General features: G+C 58.0%; 1 protein-coding gene across 9 annotated transcripts in view; it reads right to left on the bottom strand.

Annotated features, from left to right (window-relative positions):
* NTNG2 (netrin G2) overlaps positions 1-12,284 on the bottom strand; it is a 55,127-nt gene that overhangs the window by 20,502 nt on the left and 22,341 nt on the right. For all 9 annotated transcript variants that reach the window (XM_081151516.1, XM_081151523.1, XM_081151522.1 and 6 more), the window contains one exon: positions 6,950-7,593. In XM_081151516.1, the coding sequence (XP_081007642.1) occupies positions 6,950-7,593 (644 nt within the window). The remainder of the gene's footprint in view (positions 1-6,949; positions 7,594-12,284) is intronic.

Below are 12,284 nucleotides of genomic sequence, written 5' to 3'. Positions count from 1 at the left end.
ACAGGTGGGGAAGCTGAGGCTGGGAACGTGAAGGGACTTGCCCTGGGCCATCAACTGGCCAATGAAAGAACCTGAATTCAGACGCAGCTTCCCTCGGACACGGACACCTGGGGCTGCCGGCTCATTAGGGAGACCCTGGAGCCAGGACTGGCATGGGGCCCTCAGAAGTGTGAGAAGCCCAGCTTCTGCCCTAAATGTCGAGTCTTAGCCTGTGTACACCCTGCGCTTGGCATGGCGAGGGTGCCCCGTCCCCTCGGCTAGCTCCAGCGCCGCCCTGCTGCTCCTCTCTGCTCTCTCCGCCTCATCAGCTCCGGGTTATTCCGTCACAACCCAGCGTGCTGAGGTGTCCCCCGCTTTCCAGCAGGAGCCCTCTCCTCCCCACACTCCCCACCAGCTCCGCCCCATTTCCCTGCTCCCTTTTAGGTAACGTCTCCAGTCACCCCATCGGCTCCCCGTCCACCACCAGAACCCAGTGCAGGCTTAGGTCTTGGAAGAACCTGCCGGGTCACCCTGCTGCCCTCTGGGTCCCCTCCCAACTCAAACTTCCAAGCATCAGAAATCAGATCACGCTGCTTCCCTGCCTAAAACCCCACCACGCTGTCCCTGAACTTAGGACGAGAGCGGCACCCTCCCCGGCCGGGGCTCGCAGGCCGGGGGCGCTCCGCAGGCAGTCCTTAGAAAGCACGTCCGCGCTGAAGGCTGAACCCGGAGCCTTCCCGCCTGCTGCCCCCAGCTGCTCTCTCGCCCCTCAGGGCTCACCTTCACCCTGCGTCCTCCCAGGGCCTTCCCGGACCACCGGGGTCCTGGTGGCAGGTTGGTTCCCCTAGCCCCCCACAAACCCCTTCGGGGGGCTGCCTTCCCAGCACCCTCACTCATCTGTTTACTCCTACAGGCGTGTTCATTCCCATTTCCCTACTGGACGGTAACCAGGTGGCTTTTGGATCTGCAGCACCTGGCTGCACTGGGCACGTAGTAGGTGCCTGTTAGAGGTTGAACTGTGTCCCCCAAAAAGATATACTGAAGTTCTAACTCCTGGTGCCTGAGATCGTGACCTTATGTGGAAGTAGGGCCTTAGATGTGATTAAGATATAAATTAAGGTGAGGTGATCCTGCGGTAGGAGGGCCCTGATCCAACATGACTGACTGCTGTGCTTCTGAGAAGGGCCCAGGGCGAGCCCCACACAGAGGCGGAGCGTGAGAGAGGCAGCCGGGAAGACAAGCAGGGCTGGCTGGCCCGGCGTCCGCCCTGCTTCTATGAGTGTAATTACCCCTAGGGACCATTCATACAGCGGAAACGTGCGGCATGTCCTTCTGTGACTGGCTGATTTTACTGAGCGTCCTGTCCTCAGGGTTCACTGTGCTGTAGCAGCAGGTGTCAGAATGTCCTTCCTCTTCAAGGCTGAGTAATATTCCACCGGGTGGGTGGACCACGTGTTGTTTACCCGCCATGTGTCGGCGGACACCCGGGCTGTTTCCACCCTTGGCTGTCGTGAATGATGCTGCTATGAACATGCCTGTACACATACCTGTTCGTATCCCTGCTTTCAATTCTTTTGCAACTGCTGGATCCTAAAAACTAAAAGCCGTTTAGTTTTTTAGGAACCACCAACTTTCTCCCACAGCGCTGCACCACGGTGCATTCCCACCACGGTACACAGGCTTCCCATTGCCCCACGCCCTCCCCGTCCTAATGGGCACATTCACCTATTTCTCAACCTCCAAGCCTCAGTTTCCTCACCTGTGTACTGGGGACAGAGTGTCACAGGGAGGACCCTAAGAATTGCTCAGCAGATGACAGTTAATATCACTGAAGGAGGAAGCCCTGCCCTCCCCAGCTCAACAGGGGTCACAGCTGAATCGGTGCAGGGGAACAGCACCCACACTTCCCTTCTTGCGCCAACTTCCCCGCCGAGGCCAGGTCCTCCCTCTGCGGTTTCTGTTCTGGTCCTAAGTTCCGTCCATCTCCAGCTACCGGTGATCAATAGGAACAGGATGTTTAGGAGGAAGTTAAGGAGGCAAGAAAGCGGGGTGTCGAGGGAGAAGCAAGCCAGGCGGTGTCAGCGGCGCAGGGACTCGGACGAGCGCCCGGCCCAGCAGACTCTGGGGAAGCCGCGGGGCTCCGCCAGCCCGGGCCGGATGCATCAGGAGTGCCCGGCCATCTGGGGTCCAGCAGGTCCCGTCTCTCTACGAGGACCTCAGCCTCCTCCTGAGTAAAGGGGGCCGGGGCTGCAATGCCTGGCACCCGACGCCCACCACATTTTAAGCCGGTATCTATACTTTCTGTTTACTTAAGCAATGTTTGTTACTGTTGCACAGAATGGGGCACAGGACCTCTCCCCATTGTCCCCACAAACACCACCCTGCTCGGCTTGTATACCTCCAGGAATGGGGAACTCATTCTTTCTTTCCTTTCCCTGGCTGGCTAAGGCCCAGCTGGACTGGTTCCCTGGAACCTCCAAAAATATTCTGGGCAGAAAAATTTGCCCCTGGGCGGGGCCTGGGGGTGAGGACAGGATGACCAATACCCCTCCTCTCTGTCCCAGACCCGGAGTTGACCAACTTGCCAAGGTTGTTTTACACATGCCCCAGATCCCAGGGTGCCTGCCCCGCTGGTGCCTGCTGAATGTTATCAGTCCAGTGGCTGTAATCACAGCTGCGAGAAGACATGAAAATCTCAGGCAGCTTGTGAACTACAGGTGTGTTTTGTTTGACCTACACAAGGTTTTCCAAGAATTTTGAAGTACGTTGCATGTATGTATCTGCTATGTGCCTTCTCTTACAACATCAAAAGATCTGGCAATATTTGGTCTGTTGTCCTGTGAGGGGCCTGCTCTCTCCACTTCTCCACAGACCACACCCTTCCCTATTGCGTCTATGGGTCCATGTTACCCACATATGTTGTCTTCCAGGCCCCTTTGGGCGTTTGGGTGTATAATCCCCACTAATCAAAAAAATCATGCTCCCCTACTCCTTTCCAGCTGCGGTTTCTGGGGGTCAGTGTGGTCATGTCCTCCTTCCCACGCCGCTCTCCCTCACCTCTCCTGACACATCACCACAGGAATGGGACACTGAGACACACTCTTCTAAGGCCTTTCACCACAAGCTGGCAAGGTCATTACTGTATCTCCACTTTGCCGATGAGGCTCAGTCAGGTTAAGGCCATGGGGGCAGTGAGCTCTAGTGGCTGGAGATTGTTCGCGCCCCCGCCTTATGGGGCTGCAACTCATTGGCCCCTCTTCTCACCCACGATTGTACTAGTTCCTCATTCCCCAGGTCCCGGGCTTTTCCCCCTGGTCCGCCCCCCACCCCCTGGAACCAGGTGCCTCTGCCCTCTGTCTCTGGCCCCCTCCTCACAGCTGGGACCCCCTTGAAGTTGGAAATAGATGACATTAGTGACAGGGCAGGGGATAACCATAGTATCAGAGATCTTTGGACTTGGGAACAAGGCCGGTGACATGGTCCCACATAGCGATGGACTTGAGCTTCGACATGTTTGAGCTGGATCTTGGCTTTCTGGTGTCTAGCTTAGCTGTGTGATTTCCTTACACTCCCTGACCTCAGTCTCATTTGTGGAGAAAGCTGCATGGAGCGGGAATCAGGTTCGGCTTGCTCAATGCCATACCTTCAGCTTGTGGGCTTGGGGATGCGATAACCATGGGGGAGGCTAATGACTCTGGATTAAATGAGAAAATGCATGTGAAGGCCTTAGCTCTGCTCAGCAGAAAATGATGCAGTAGCCGATGCTCAGTAGATTCCAGCTGCTGCTGTCGGCAGGCCACAGAGGACAGAGGACGCGCCTGTCTCTCTGGCTCGTGAAATTCTCAAGGAGCCAGAACAGGCTCAGTCTGAGATCCCAGAGCCTGAAAGCCCCTGGGGGTCGTCAGGTGCCCACTCAGGACGGGCCCCATGCCCACCTTTGCCACCCCATCCTGTCTCTCTGGCCCAGCTGGGCTCTCCCACCAGGAATTTGAAAAGGAAAAGCAGAGGCAGTCACAGCCCTGTGCCGAACCGTCTAACCAGACCTATTAATCGATAAGCCGAGCTGCTGCTTTCCTGCCAACCAGCCGCCTGAAGAGTACTTACTCTACCTGTGAATTGATGGCCCTACTTTCAGCACCATTAGGGCTGATGCTTCCCACCCACAGAGGCTGGGTGCCAAGGGGATCCGGGAGCGCTGGGCAGGGACCGCCCTGCCACCTTGCCAGGGAGACGCAGGCTCCAGGAGGCCCTGGTTCTCATGTTACAGACGGGAAACTGAGGCACACAAAGGGGCGCAGCGGGCAGGGCTGGAACCCAGCTCACAGCCCCCGGGTCCCCGGGCACCAGCAGGTGCTCTGAATTTGAATAGGGCTGAATTAGCTGAGGCTCCTTCTTGCCCCTCCAGCCTTCTGGCCCTTCCTGGGTATGCTCTGTCCCACGTCAGCATCTCAGAGTCCCTCCTAGGAGTTTAGGGGCACTACAGGCCCTGACTGTCACCAACCAGCCTGCACAGACCTCAGGACCCCGCCTGAGCCACCTAATGAAGTGGCAGGCGCCCCTTGATCAGACTCCTGAAGATGAGGGTCCCCCTGTAGCAGCCCAAAGCAAGTAAAAAAGGGGCCGAAGCCCCGAGAAGGCGTGAGGATCTGGCTCCCACCTCCGAGCTGCTAAGCCTAGTGGGGCGGAGAGAGGGCCTCAAGCCAGCAACACCACTGCATCCAGGGGCAGGCAGAGGTCACCGAGATGACCAGACCCAGACCCTGGACACACATTCGAGAAACGGGCGCAGGAGCTTGATCCTTGACCCCGGGCGTCCACAGCAGTGGCCATGTATCCAGTTTCCAGAACCTTCCTGACTTAAACTCTCCTGCCCCAGGTTGGGGGGGGTTAGAAGTCAAGGTGTCAGAACTGCAGGCCCTACACATGCACCTGCTTCGTGCTCACCTGCTGGCCTTGAACCTGGCCCCGCCTCGTGGGCTGCTTGCCTTTGCCTGGCCCACCTGGACTCCACACGCGGAGTCCAAGTGAAATGGAACGCAAACACAGCTGCAAACGGAAGCCCCACGCAGCCTCCGCCCGCCCCCCTCGGCAGCAGCCACAGCAATCGACCGCTTAGCGCACAAGCTTCTAGCCCTTCCCGTCTCCGAGGCCTCCCTGTGCCAGAACAGACGGCGCTCCAGTGTGTGCTCAAGACATACGAGGGATGCGCAGAGGCACGTTACGTATTTTACAAAAACAGGCTTTACTATGCTCACCATGTGGCAAACTGCCCGTCCCACTCGTCGGAAGTTACCCACAGGCAGTGTTTAGAGCCTGCTGTGACCGATGCCCAGGCGTGCTGTCCCCCTGGGCTCTGGGGCAGCCCTGCCTGGCCTAAGTCACACTCCTGCCCTGATTGCCCCAACACCCCTGGGTGTCAACTCGGGCCTTCCTCTGCCTGCCCCAGCTCTCTGACGCTATTACTCTGACCTCTATTTATTTTATCCAACAACTAAAATTTTAAAAATTTGAGACCGTGGTATGTGCCAGGCACATAACTGTTCAGAATGTTCCACCAACTTTAACTTGTTTAACTCTCACCACGATCCAGTAAGAAAAGCAGGATTGTTATCTCCATTCTATGGGTGGGGAAACTGAGGCACAGAGAAGGCCTGTCCTCACAGTCAGCCGATAGTAGAGCTGGGGATCCAACCCAGGCTGTCTGGCTCCAGGGTCCATACTCCCAACTGTCACAGCAGGGTTTCCCAGACTTGAATGTGCAGCATGGACTGCCAGGCCCACCCGAGTTCAGATGCAGCCAGGTGTGGCGTGGGCCCGGGAATGTGCATTTCTAGCAAGTTTCCCAGTGATGTTGCCAGTCCAGGGACTACACTTAGAGAAGCATGGCATTGCCTGCGCTGCCCCGGGCATTACACCCGCTGCCCCTGGGCTCCCAGTGGGGTGGCCTCCAAGCCTCTCGCCCGAGTGCAGGGCAGGGCAGCTCGGGGTGAAGTCCTGGCCCCTACAGACCAGCACGTTATCTGGAACCACTGACTCATCCACAGTCTAAACAGTTCCCGGGAATGAAAGACTGCTCTTACCTCCCACAAAGGTCTGTCACCTCCCCACAAAGTGTCCTCAAAACATACCCTTCTCCAAAGCTGTCAGGATTAACTCGGCAAGTCTGGATTGTTCACACCCTATAGTTTTTAAAGGAAAGTTTGGCCCTGGACTGGCTCCTGTGAGGGAACCTCTGAGCCCTTGGAACTGAGGAGTGTGTTTGTTTACCTGGAGCCTGGGGCCAGGCCAGACAGTTTATGCTAATAATGTGATTTATGGTGGGGGCCTCGGGCCACCAGTATCAGCTTGACCTCGCGCTCAGAGGACTGGTGACCACGGTCGGGGTGGGGGGGGGCAGGCAGCCATGCCTACGTGATCGAGTCCCAGTGAAAACCCTGGATGTCAGGCTGGGCCGGGCTCCCCTGGTGGGCACTGGTCCGCGTGTGTTCTCACACATCACTGCTGGGGAACCAAGCGCCATCTGCACTGGGAGGAGACAACGGGGGACCCCCCGCGGGTGTCCCCTGGACCTGCCCTATGGACCTGTTCTGTTGCCGGTTTTCATCTGTATCTTGTCCTTGTTGTAAACTAACTGTGACTGTCACAGTGGGCCCTTCGAGCAAATCATGGAGCCTGAGGGTGGTCTCGGGGACGCACAACACAAGCGCCCGGCCAGTGCCTTGGTGGACGGTCCCGGAGCACCCCGAGCACCGGGCTTCAGCCCGAGCCCTGCCCACAGTGCCCAGCTCACTCATCCTCCCCAGGCCTCCAGGCCCGTGGCTCGCAGCAGCCTGGGCCCTACGGAGGGAGGACGTTTATCATCCACCAGCCACCCCCTCCATGGAGAAACCCAGGCAACGTCAGGACACATCCCAGGTACCAGATACTATCCCAGGAACCAGGTAACATCCTGGCCCCCGGCGCGTCTTACCTGCCAATGACCTCGATGTTGGAGATGGCATAGAAGTACTTGTAGAGGTTCTCCCGCTGCACGTAGGTGCCGCCCAGCGCGGGGCGCAGCAGCCGCACGCGCAGGTCGGTGAGCGTGAAGAAGTCCTTGAGGCCCTTGGCGCTCTCCAGGCGCGTGTAGAGGTTGTCCATGTTGCGCAGGTCAGGGCCAGCGAAGATGGCGAAGCGGTCCCGCACCTCGAAGCGCACGTGCTTCTCCTTCTTGGAGCCCGCCCAGCGCGAGTACTCCTCGGTGCAGAGCACGCGGTGCGCGCCCGACGCGGGCAGGTCGCGGGCGCGGCGCGCGGGCATCCCGAAGGCCTCGGCGCAGTCCTCGGCGTAGAACTGGTAGGGCTGCCACGTGCGCCCGTTGTCCAGCGACTTCTCGAGGACCATGACGGTGGGCCGGCCGTACTCGAAGGTCATCACCACGTCGTCCGTCAGCTCCACGCTCTTGTTCCACGAAAGGGTGATGTTGGCCTCCAGCGGGCTGGGGTAGCGGCTCCACGTGACGCTCTGCCAGTACGTGGCCAGCCCCTCGTCTTCCTCGTCGAACATGAGCTGGGGCGGGTGGGCCAGGTCCGGGTTGGAGGCATCACACTCGTTGCTGCACAGGTAGGGGTTCTCCTGCAGGGGGAGAGGGGGAGGCCGGGGTGGGCGCTGCTGCTCTCAGGGCCTGGGGAGCGTCGGCCCGAGGTTGCAGAGCCTGTGTTCTGTGCCACGTCTGGGCACCAAGAAGCACCCCCTGGGTAGGTCGCTTGTACCCCTTTCCCCAAAGCCTGTAAAGGCATGTGACATTATGGCTGCCCAGGAAAACACACACTGGTTCCTACTCTAAATACAGACCATCAAGAGAGGCGGGTGTGAGCCACCTGCTCCAGTGTCCCCCATGGCTCCCCATTGCCTGGGGGGTAAAGTTCCAACTCTAATACCTTGAGGCTGACAGCTGGAGCCACTGTTCCTAACCTCCCGGGGCTCAGCCCACCTGAGCATGCCTGTCCTCCGAACCCCACCTGTCTGGGCCTCTGAGCCTTTGCGGATGGCATTCCCTCTCCTTGACATGCCCTTCTACTGTCAGTCTCGAAAATTCCTACCCACATCCTCAACTCTGTAAACATTTCCTGCACTAAGATGTCTTCCTGACCCTCTAAACTACATCATCAGTAGTTGCGACAGGTGCAGCTGTGAGAAAAGTCACACGCGTTTGTTTGCAGGTGTTTGTTGAACTGCCCCTCGGCGCCAGGCGCACGATCTCATGTACAGGCTCATTTCTCTCCCATCCACTATCCCACCTCCACACTCAGGATGTTACCTCTGTGCTCTGGATGAAGGAGCCTGGCCTCAGGAAGGCGGTGGCCCTTGCCCAAGGCCCCCACTCTGGAAAGAGCTGGGAGCCACGCCCGGGCCTGTCCCTGCAGAGCGTGACAGTCACGCCTGTCCCTGGCACAGCACATGTGCCTGCCTCGTGCAGAACCTAGGCACACTGGCGGGTGCTGAGTGTCCACGGTTCCTCTCAAGGGGGTGCATCTTTGTGGTGAGTCATTTCTAGGTCCTTGGCATGTGCCGGGCAGGCCCCGGAGGGGGGGCTGGTGAGCAATGCAGGGCATGGCCCCCACTCGCTTACTGTCCTCCCTCCCACCTCTGGGAGGCAGGGAGCAGCGGGGGCTCCCTTCCATGGCAGTTCAAATCCATCCCTGTGTCTGTCCACGGTGTGAACTCACCAGAGCCTGGAAATGCCACTAGCACAGCGGCTGCCCAAGGTCGGTGGGCTGAGCAGGTGGAGCACAGGGGAGTTTGAGGGCAGTGGGGCGATTCTGTGTGACCTGTCGTGGTGGATACACGACATCAGGCATTTGTCCAAACCCAAAGAGCTGCAACGCCAAGAGTGAAGCCTGCTGCGAACGGCGGACTTCAGTTCATAATAACGTATCAGTGTAGGTTCATCAACTGTAACAAACATACCAGCTAACGCCAGATGCTAATGAGAGGGGAGGCCTGTGGGGGCCACAGCACATGAGGAGCTCTCTATACTGTCTGCTCAATTTTGTGCACCGAAAACTGCTCTAAAAGTTAAAGTCTAGTAATTAAAAAATAAACCCTGTCACTAAGGCCCTCACAGCGCCCAGACCACTTGCGGCTTTTTTGATGAATATTTCAGGTCTCCTGTTTGCTCGGTGACAAACAGCTTGGATCTGAGTTAAAGCTGCTCACTCTAAAATGAGCCGTTCAGCTCTGGGGGGGCCGTGGGGGGCACATCGCCTCCAGAGGGGCTGAGCCGCTGCAGCTGCCTCAGGACATCACCTTTGATCCTTCTAAAGGAAGGCAGGTTCCCAGGCCACCCAGGGCTCCTCGGTGGGCAGGCTGGCCCTGTGCTTACTGAGGCAGGTTCCACAGAGCCATCCTTGATCAAAATAGCTCTGTCCTTGGCCCCGGTGTTGCCACTGTCTACCCCACCTCGCCAGCCCTGTGACTCATGGGACCCACAGACCTCGGGGTTCACTACTGAGTCCACCCCCTCATTGAGCACATGGGGAAACTGAGGCCCAGGGCAGGGTGGGGCTGGCCCAGGCCTCCTTGCGAGTGGGCTGTTTTCTAAGGATGCACCTGCTCCTGTCCTGGACCTCAGGGGTGTCCCAAAATGCTGGTGACCTCACATGCAACACGGCAAGAAGAGGGGCCCGGTTTAGCCCCTGGAGGTCTAAGCTTCCTCATGCTCCAGCCGGGGGACCCTGAATGGGGGGGATGGGGCTGAGAGGCCCCATAGGGATGGCTCCATGGCCTGCAGGGACAAGGCTTCCAGCTGGGGCTCGGGGAGGGGGGCAGGCCTGCCTGTGGAGTACAGTCCCCTCCCCAGCCACTTGGCCAGCTCACGGCGGATGGGCACTTTGAGCCCAGAGGCAGGGTGGGCTCTGCTGTGTCACTGAGGGCGGAGAGCGGTGAGCAGCTTCCAGAGTTCACGCTGGACACTGGGGGCAGGAGGACAGTTTGCAACCAAGTCAGTGTCCTCCCCTCCCCTCCCCTCCGCCAGCAACTGTCTTCTTTCCTCAGCCCCAAGTCACCGTCTTCTATTGCCCCTGGCACCTTGCTAGGGGCTAAACTGTGTCCCCTCCAAATCCACTTGTTGAAGCCCCAACCCCGGCACCTCGCGGTGTGGCTGTACTTGGAGATGGGGGCCTTTAAATCAGGGATTAAGCTAAAAGGAGGTCCTTAGGGTGGGCCCAGTCTGACTGGCGTCCTTGTAAGAAGGGGAGACTTGGACACTGAGACACCAGGCTGCGTATGCGCAGAGGAAGGACCACACGGAAAGGCGAAAGAGGGGGCTCCCTCAGCGTCTGCAAGCCAAGAAGAGAGACCTCAGAGGAAACCAACCCTGTCTGGGTCTTCGAGAGTCAAACCAACCTTGACCTTGGACTTGAAGCCACCAGAACCAGAGAAAATAAATCTGTTGTTGAAGCCGCCCAGGCCCTAGCAAGCTAAAACACGCCTTATCCCAGGTTGGCAAAGGGGGTCAGAGTGGGAGGCATGGCTCGGGGGGCGCGACTGAATTGCGAGTTTGGTAATTTCCCAGGAGTTCTCTCCGGGGCCTCCTCCGCCGGCCCAGTGTCTCGGCACGCGGTCCCCAGGTGCCGCCGTTCCCTTGTCCACCCGGAAAGCTCTCGTCGACACAGCACTGAAGGCTGTGCCTTCTGCCTGGCGGCACTGTACCCCGTCACCTCTGAGCCTGTGTTCCCACAGCGACTCTCCCTCCTCCCGGAGCTCAGAGGCCTCCTCCAGGAAGCCCTCCTTGCTTGACTCAATCTTTATAGCCAGTTCCCTCGTCACCCATCATGAGGTTGTTAGAGTGCGTATCTGGGGCAGCTTAGTGAGGGCTCCATATACAGCCTGGACCTCAGTAACTACTCGCTAAATTATAGTTATGATTGTCATATTAATTAATATAATAAGTAGATTGATATTACTATATCGCATATTGAGTGTTGATATCCTTCCTGTCAACCTCCAACTGCTGTGAGTCACCCCACCTCATCTTTTTCCCCTGGTCTTTCTTTGTCCCCCCACCTTACCTTCCCTCACCCGGCTCAGCCTCCCGGTGGTCCCCACTGGGGGACATGGGATCCCTCGCAGACCCCCGCCTCGCCAGCCTGCCTGTCACCAAGAAGACTGACACAGGCAGTTCTGCCAGGGCACAGGGGCTCCGACCCGGCTGCCCGCCTCGCTCCCTAACCTGCGGGCCGCTGGCCCCACCCCGCCCCCACCCGGGAAGCAGATGGTCAGAACTAATGAATCAGCCTGTGTGTTCGCAGCCCGCGCCGGCTGCGGGGCGGCCTCCCGACAGCGAGCACGATAAATAAACCCGAAGCCGAGCCGTGGCCAGCACAGCTCTCTCCTGTCTTCCCTCCGCCACCCCCCTGCTCAAGATCTCGGGAGTCACTTAACCGGTTAGGAGCCTGGGGCACGCGGCTCCTGCTGGGGGCGGTCAGGGCTGAGCGGGAGGACTCCAGGAGCCAGCCTGGCCTTTGAAGTGGGTTTCACCCCGACCCCACCGCATCTGACAGCTGATGGCAGCGCCTGTGAGGCCAGGCGGGAGGGCTGGCCTCTGCCATCCTCTTGGTCTGTGAGTTTCCACTTGCCTGTGAGATCAGACTTTACAGTGAAACGCACAGTCCAAAGAAGTGGCCTAATCCCAGGGAGACTGTTCAGGATGTTTGAGCTCACCTCTAACCTGTTAGAATGAATGACACCAAAGACAACCTTTGATATTATCGAAAGCAGTGACTGTTTCTTTAGACATTTCATGAATATTATTTTAAAAAATATACCCCTGATGAAAAGCCTCAGGACTTTCTCCAAAAAAATGTAACAGCCTACATTTTGCATGCAAATTCAGGGGGGGCTCATGGAGTCCCATCTCCCCAGTTGGGAGCTCCTTTTCTGGAGTCTGGAGCAGTTAAGGAAACTAGATTTTGGATCAGAAAGCCCTGGGTTCGTTCTCAGCTCTGCCCCTTGAAGCTGTGTGACTGTGAGAAAGTGGCTTTACCTCTCTGAGTCTTTACTCTCTCATCCAATATCCTGCGAGATAATGTGTATGAAATGCTTAGAAAACGTCCCCAGTTGGTAGCAATGATTGTTTCACAGCAGCTTCACATACCAGAACTTCACACTTGGGACTGCTGGCTGGGAAGATGCAATGACCATGACATTCACTGAGTGGCAGCCATGTGCCGGGGCTGGCCTGGGCCCTTCACGCTCCCCATGCCCTCTCCCAGGAGCGCCCTACAGCCACCTCTATTTCACGGACCAGAAGCCAAGCATTGCTG

This window comes from Miniopterus schreibersii (assembly GCF_964146895.1).
Source record: "Miniopterus schreibersii genome assembly, chromosome: 11".
Classification (NCBI taxonomy): Eukaryota; Metazoa; Chordata; class Mammalia; order Chiroptera; family Miniopteridae; genus Miniopterus; species Miniopterus schreibersii.
This window is presented reverse-complemented; position numbering and strand designations above follow the sequence as displayed.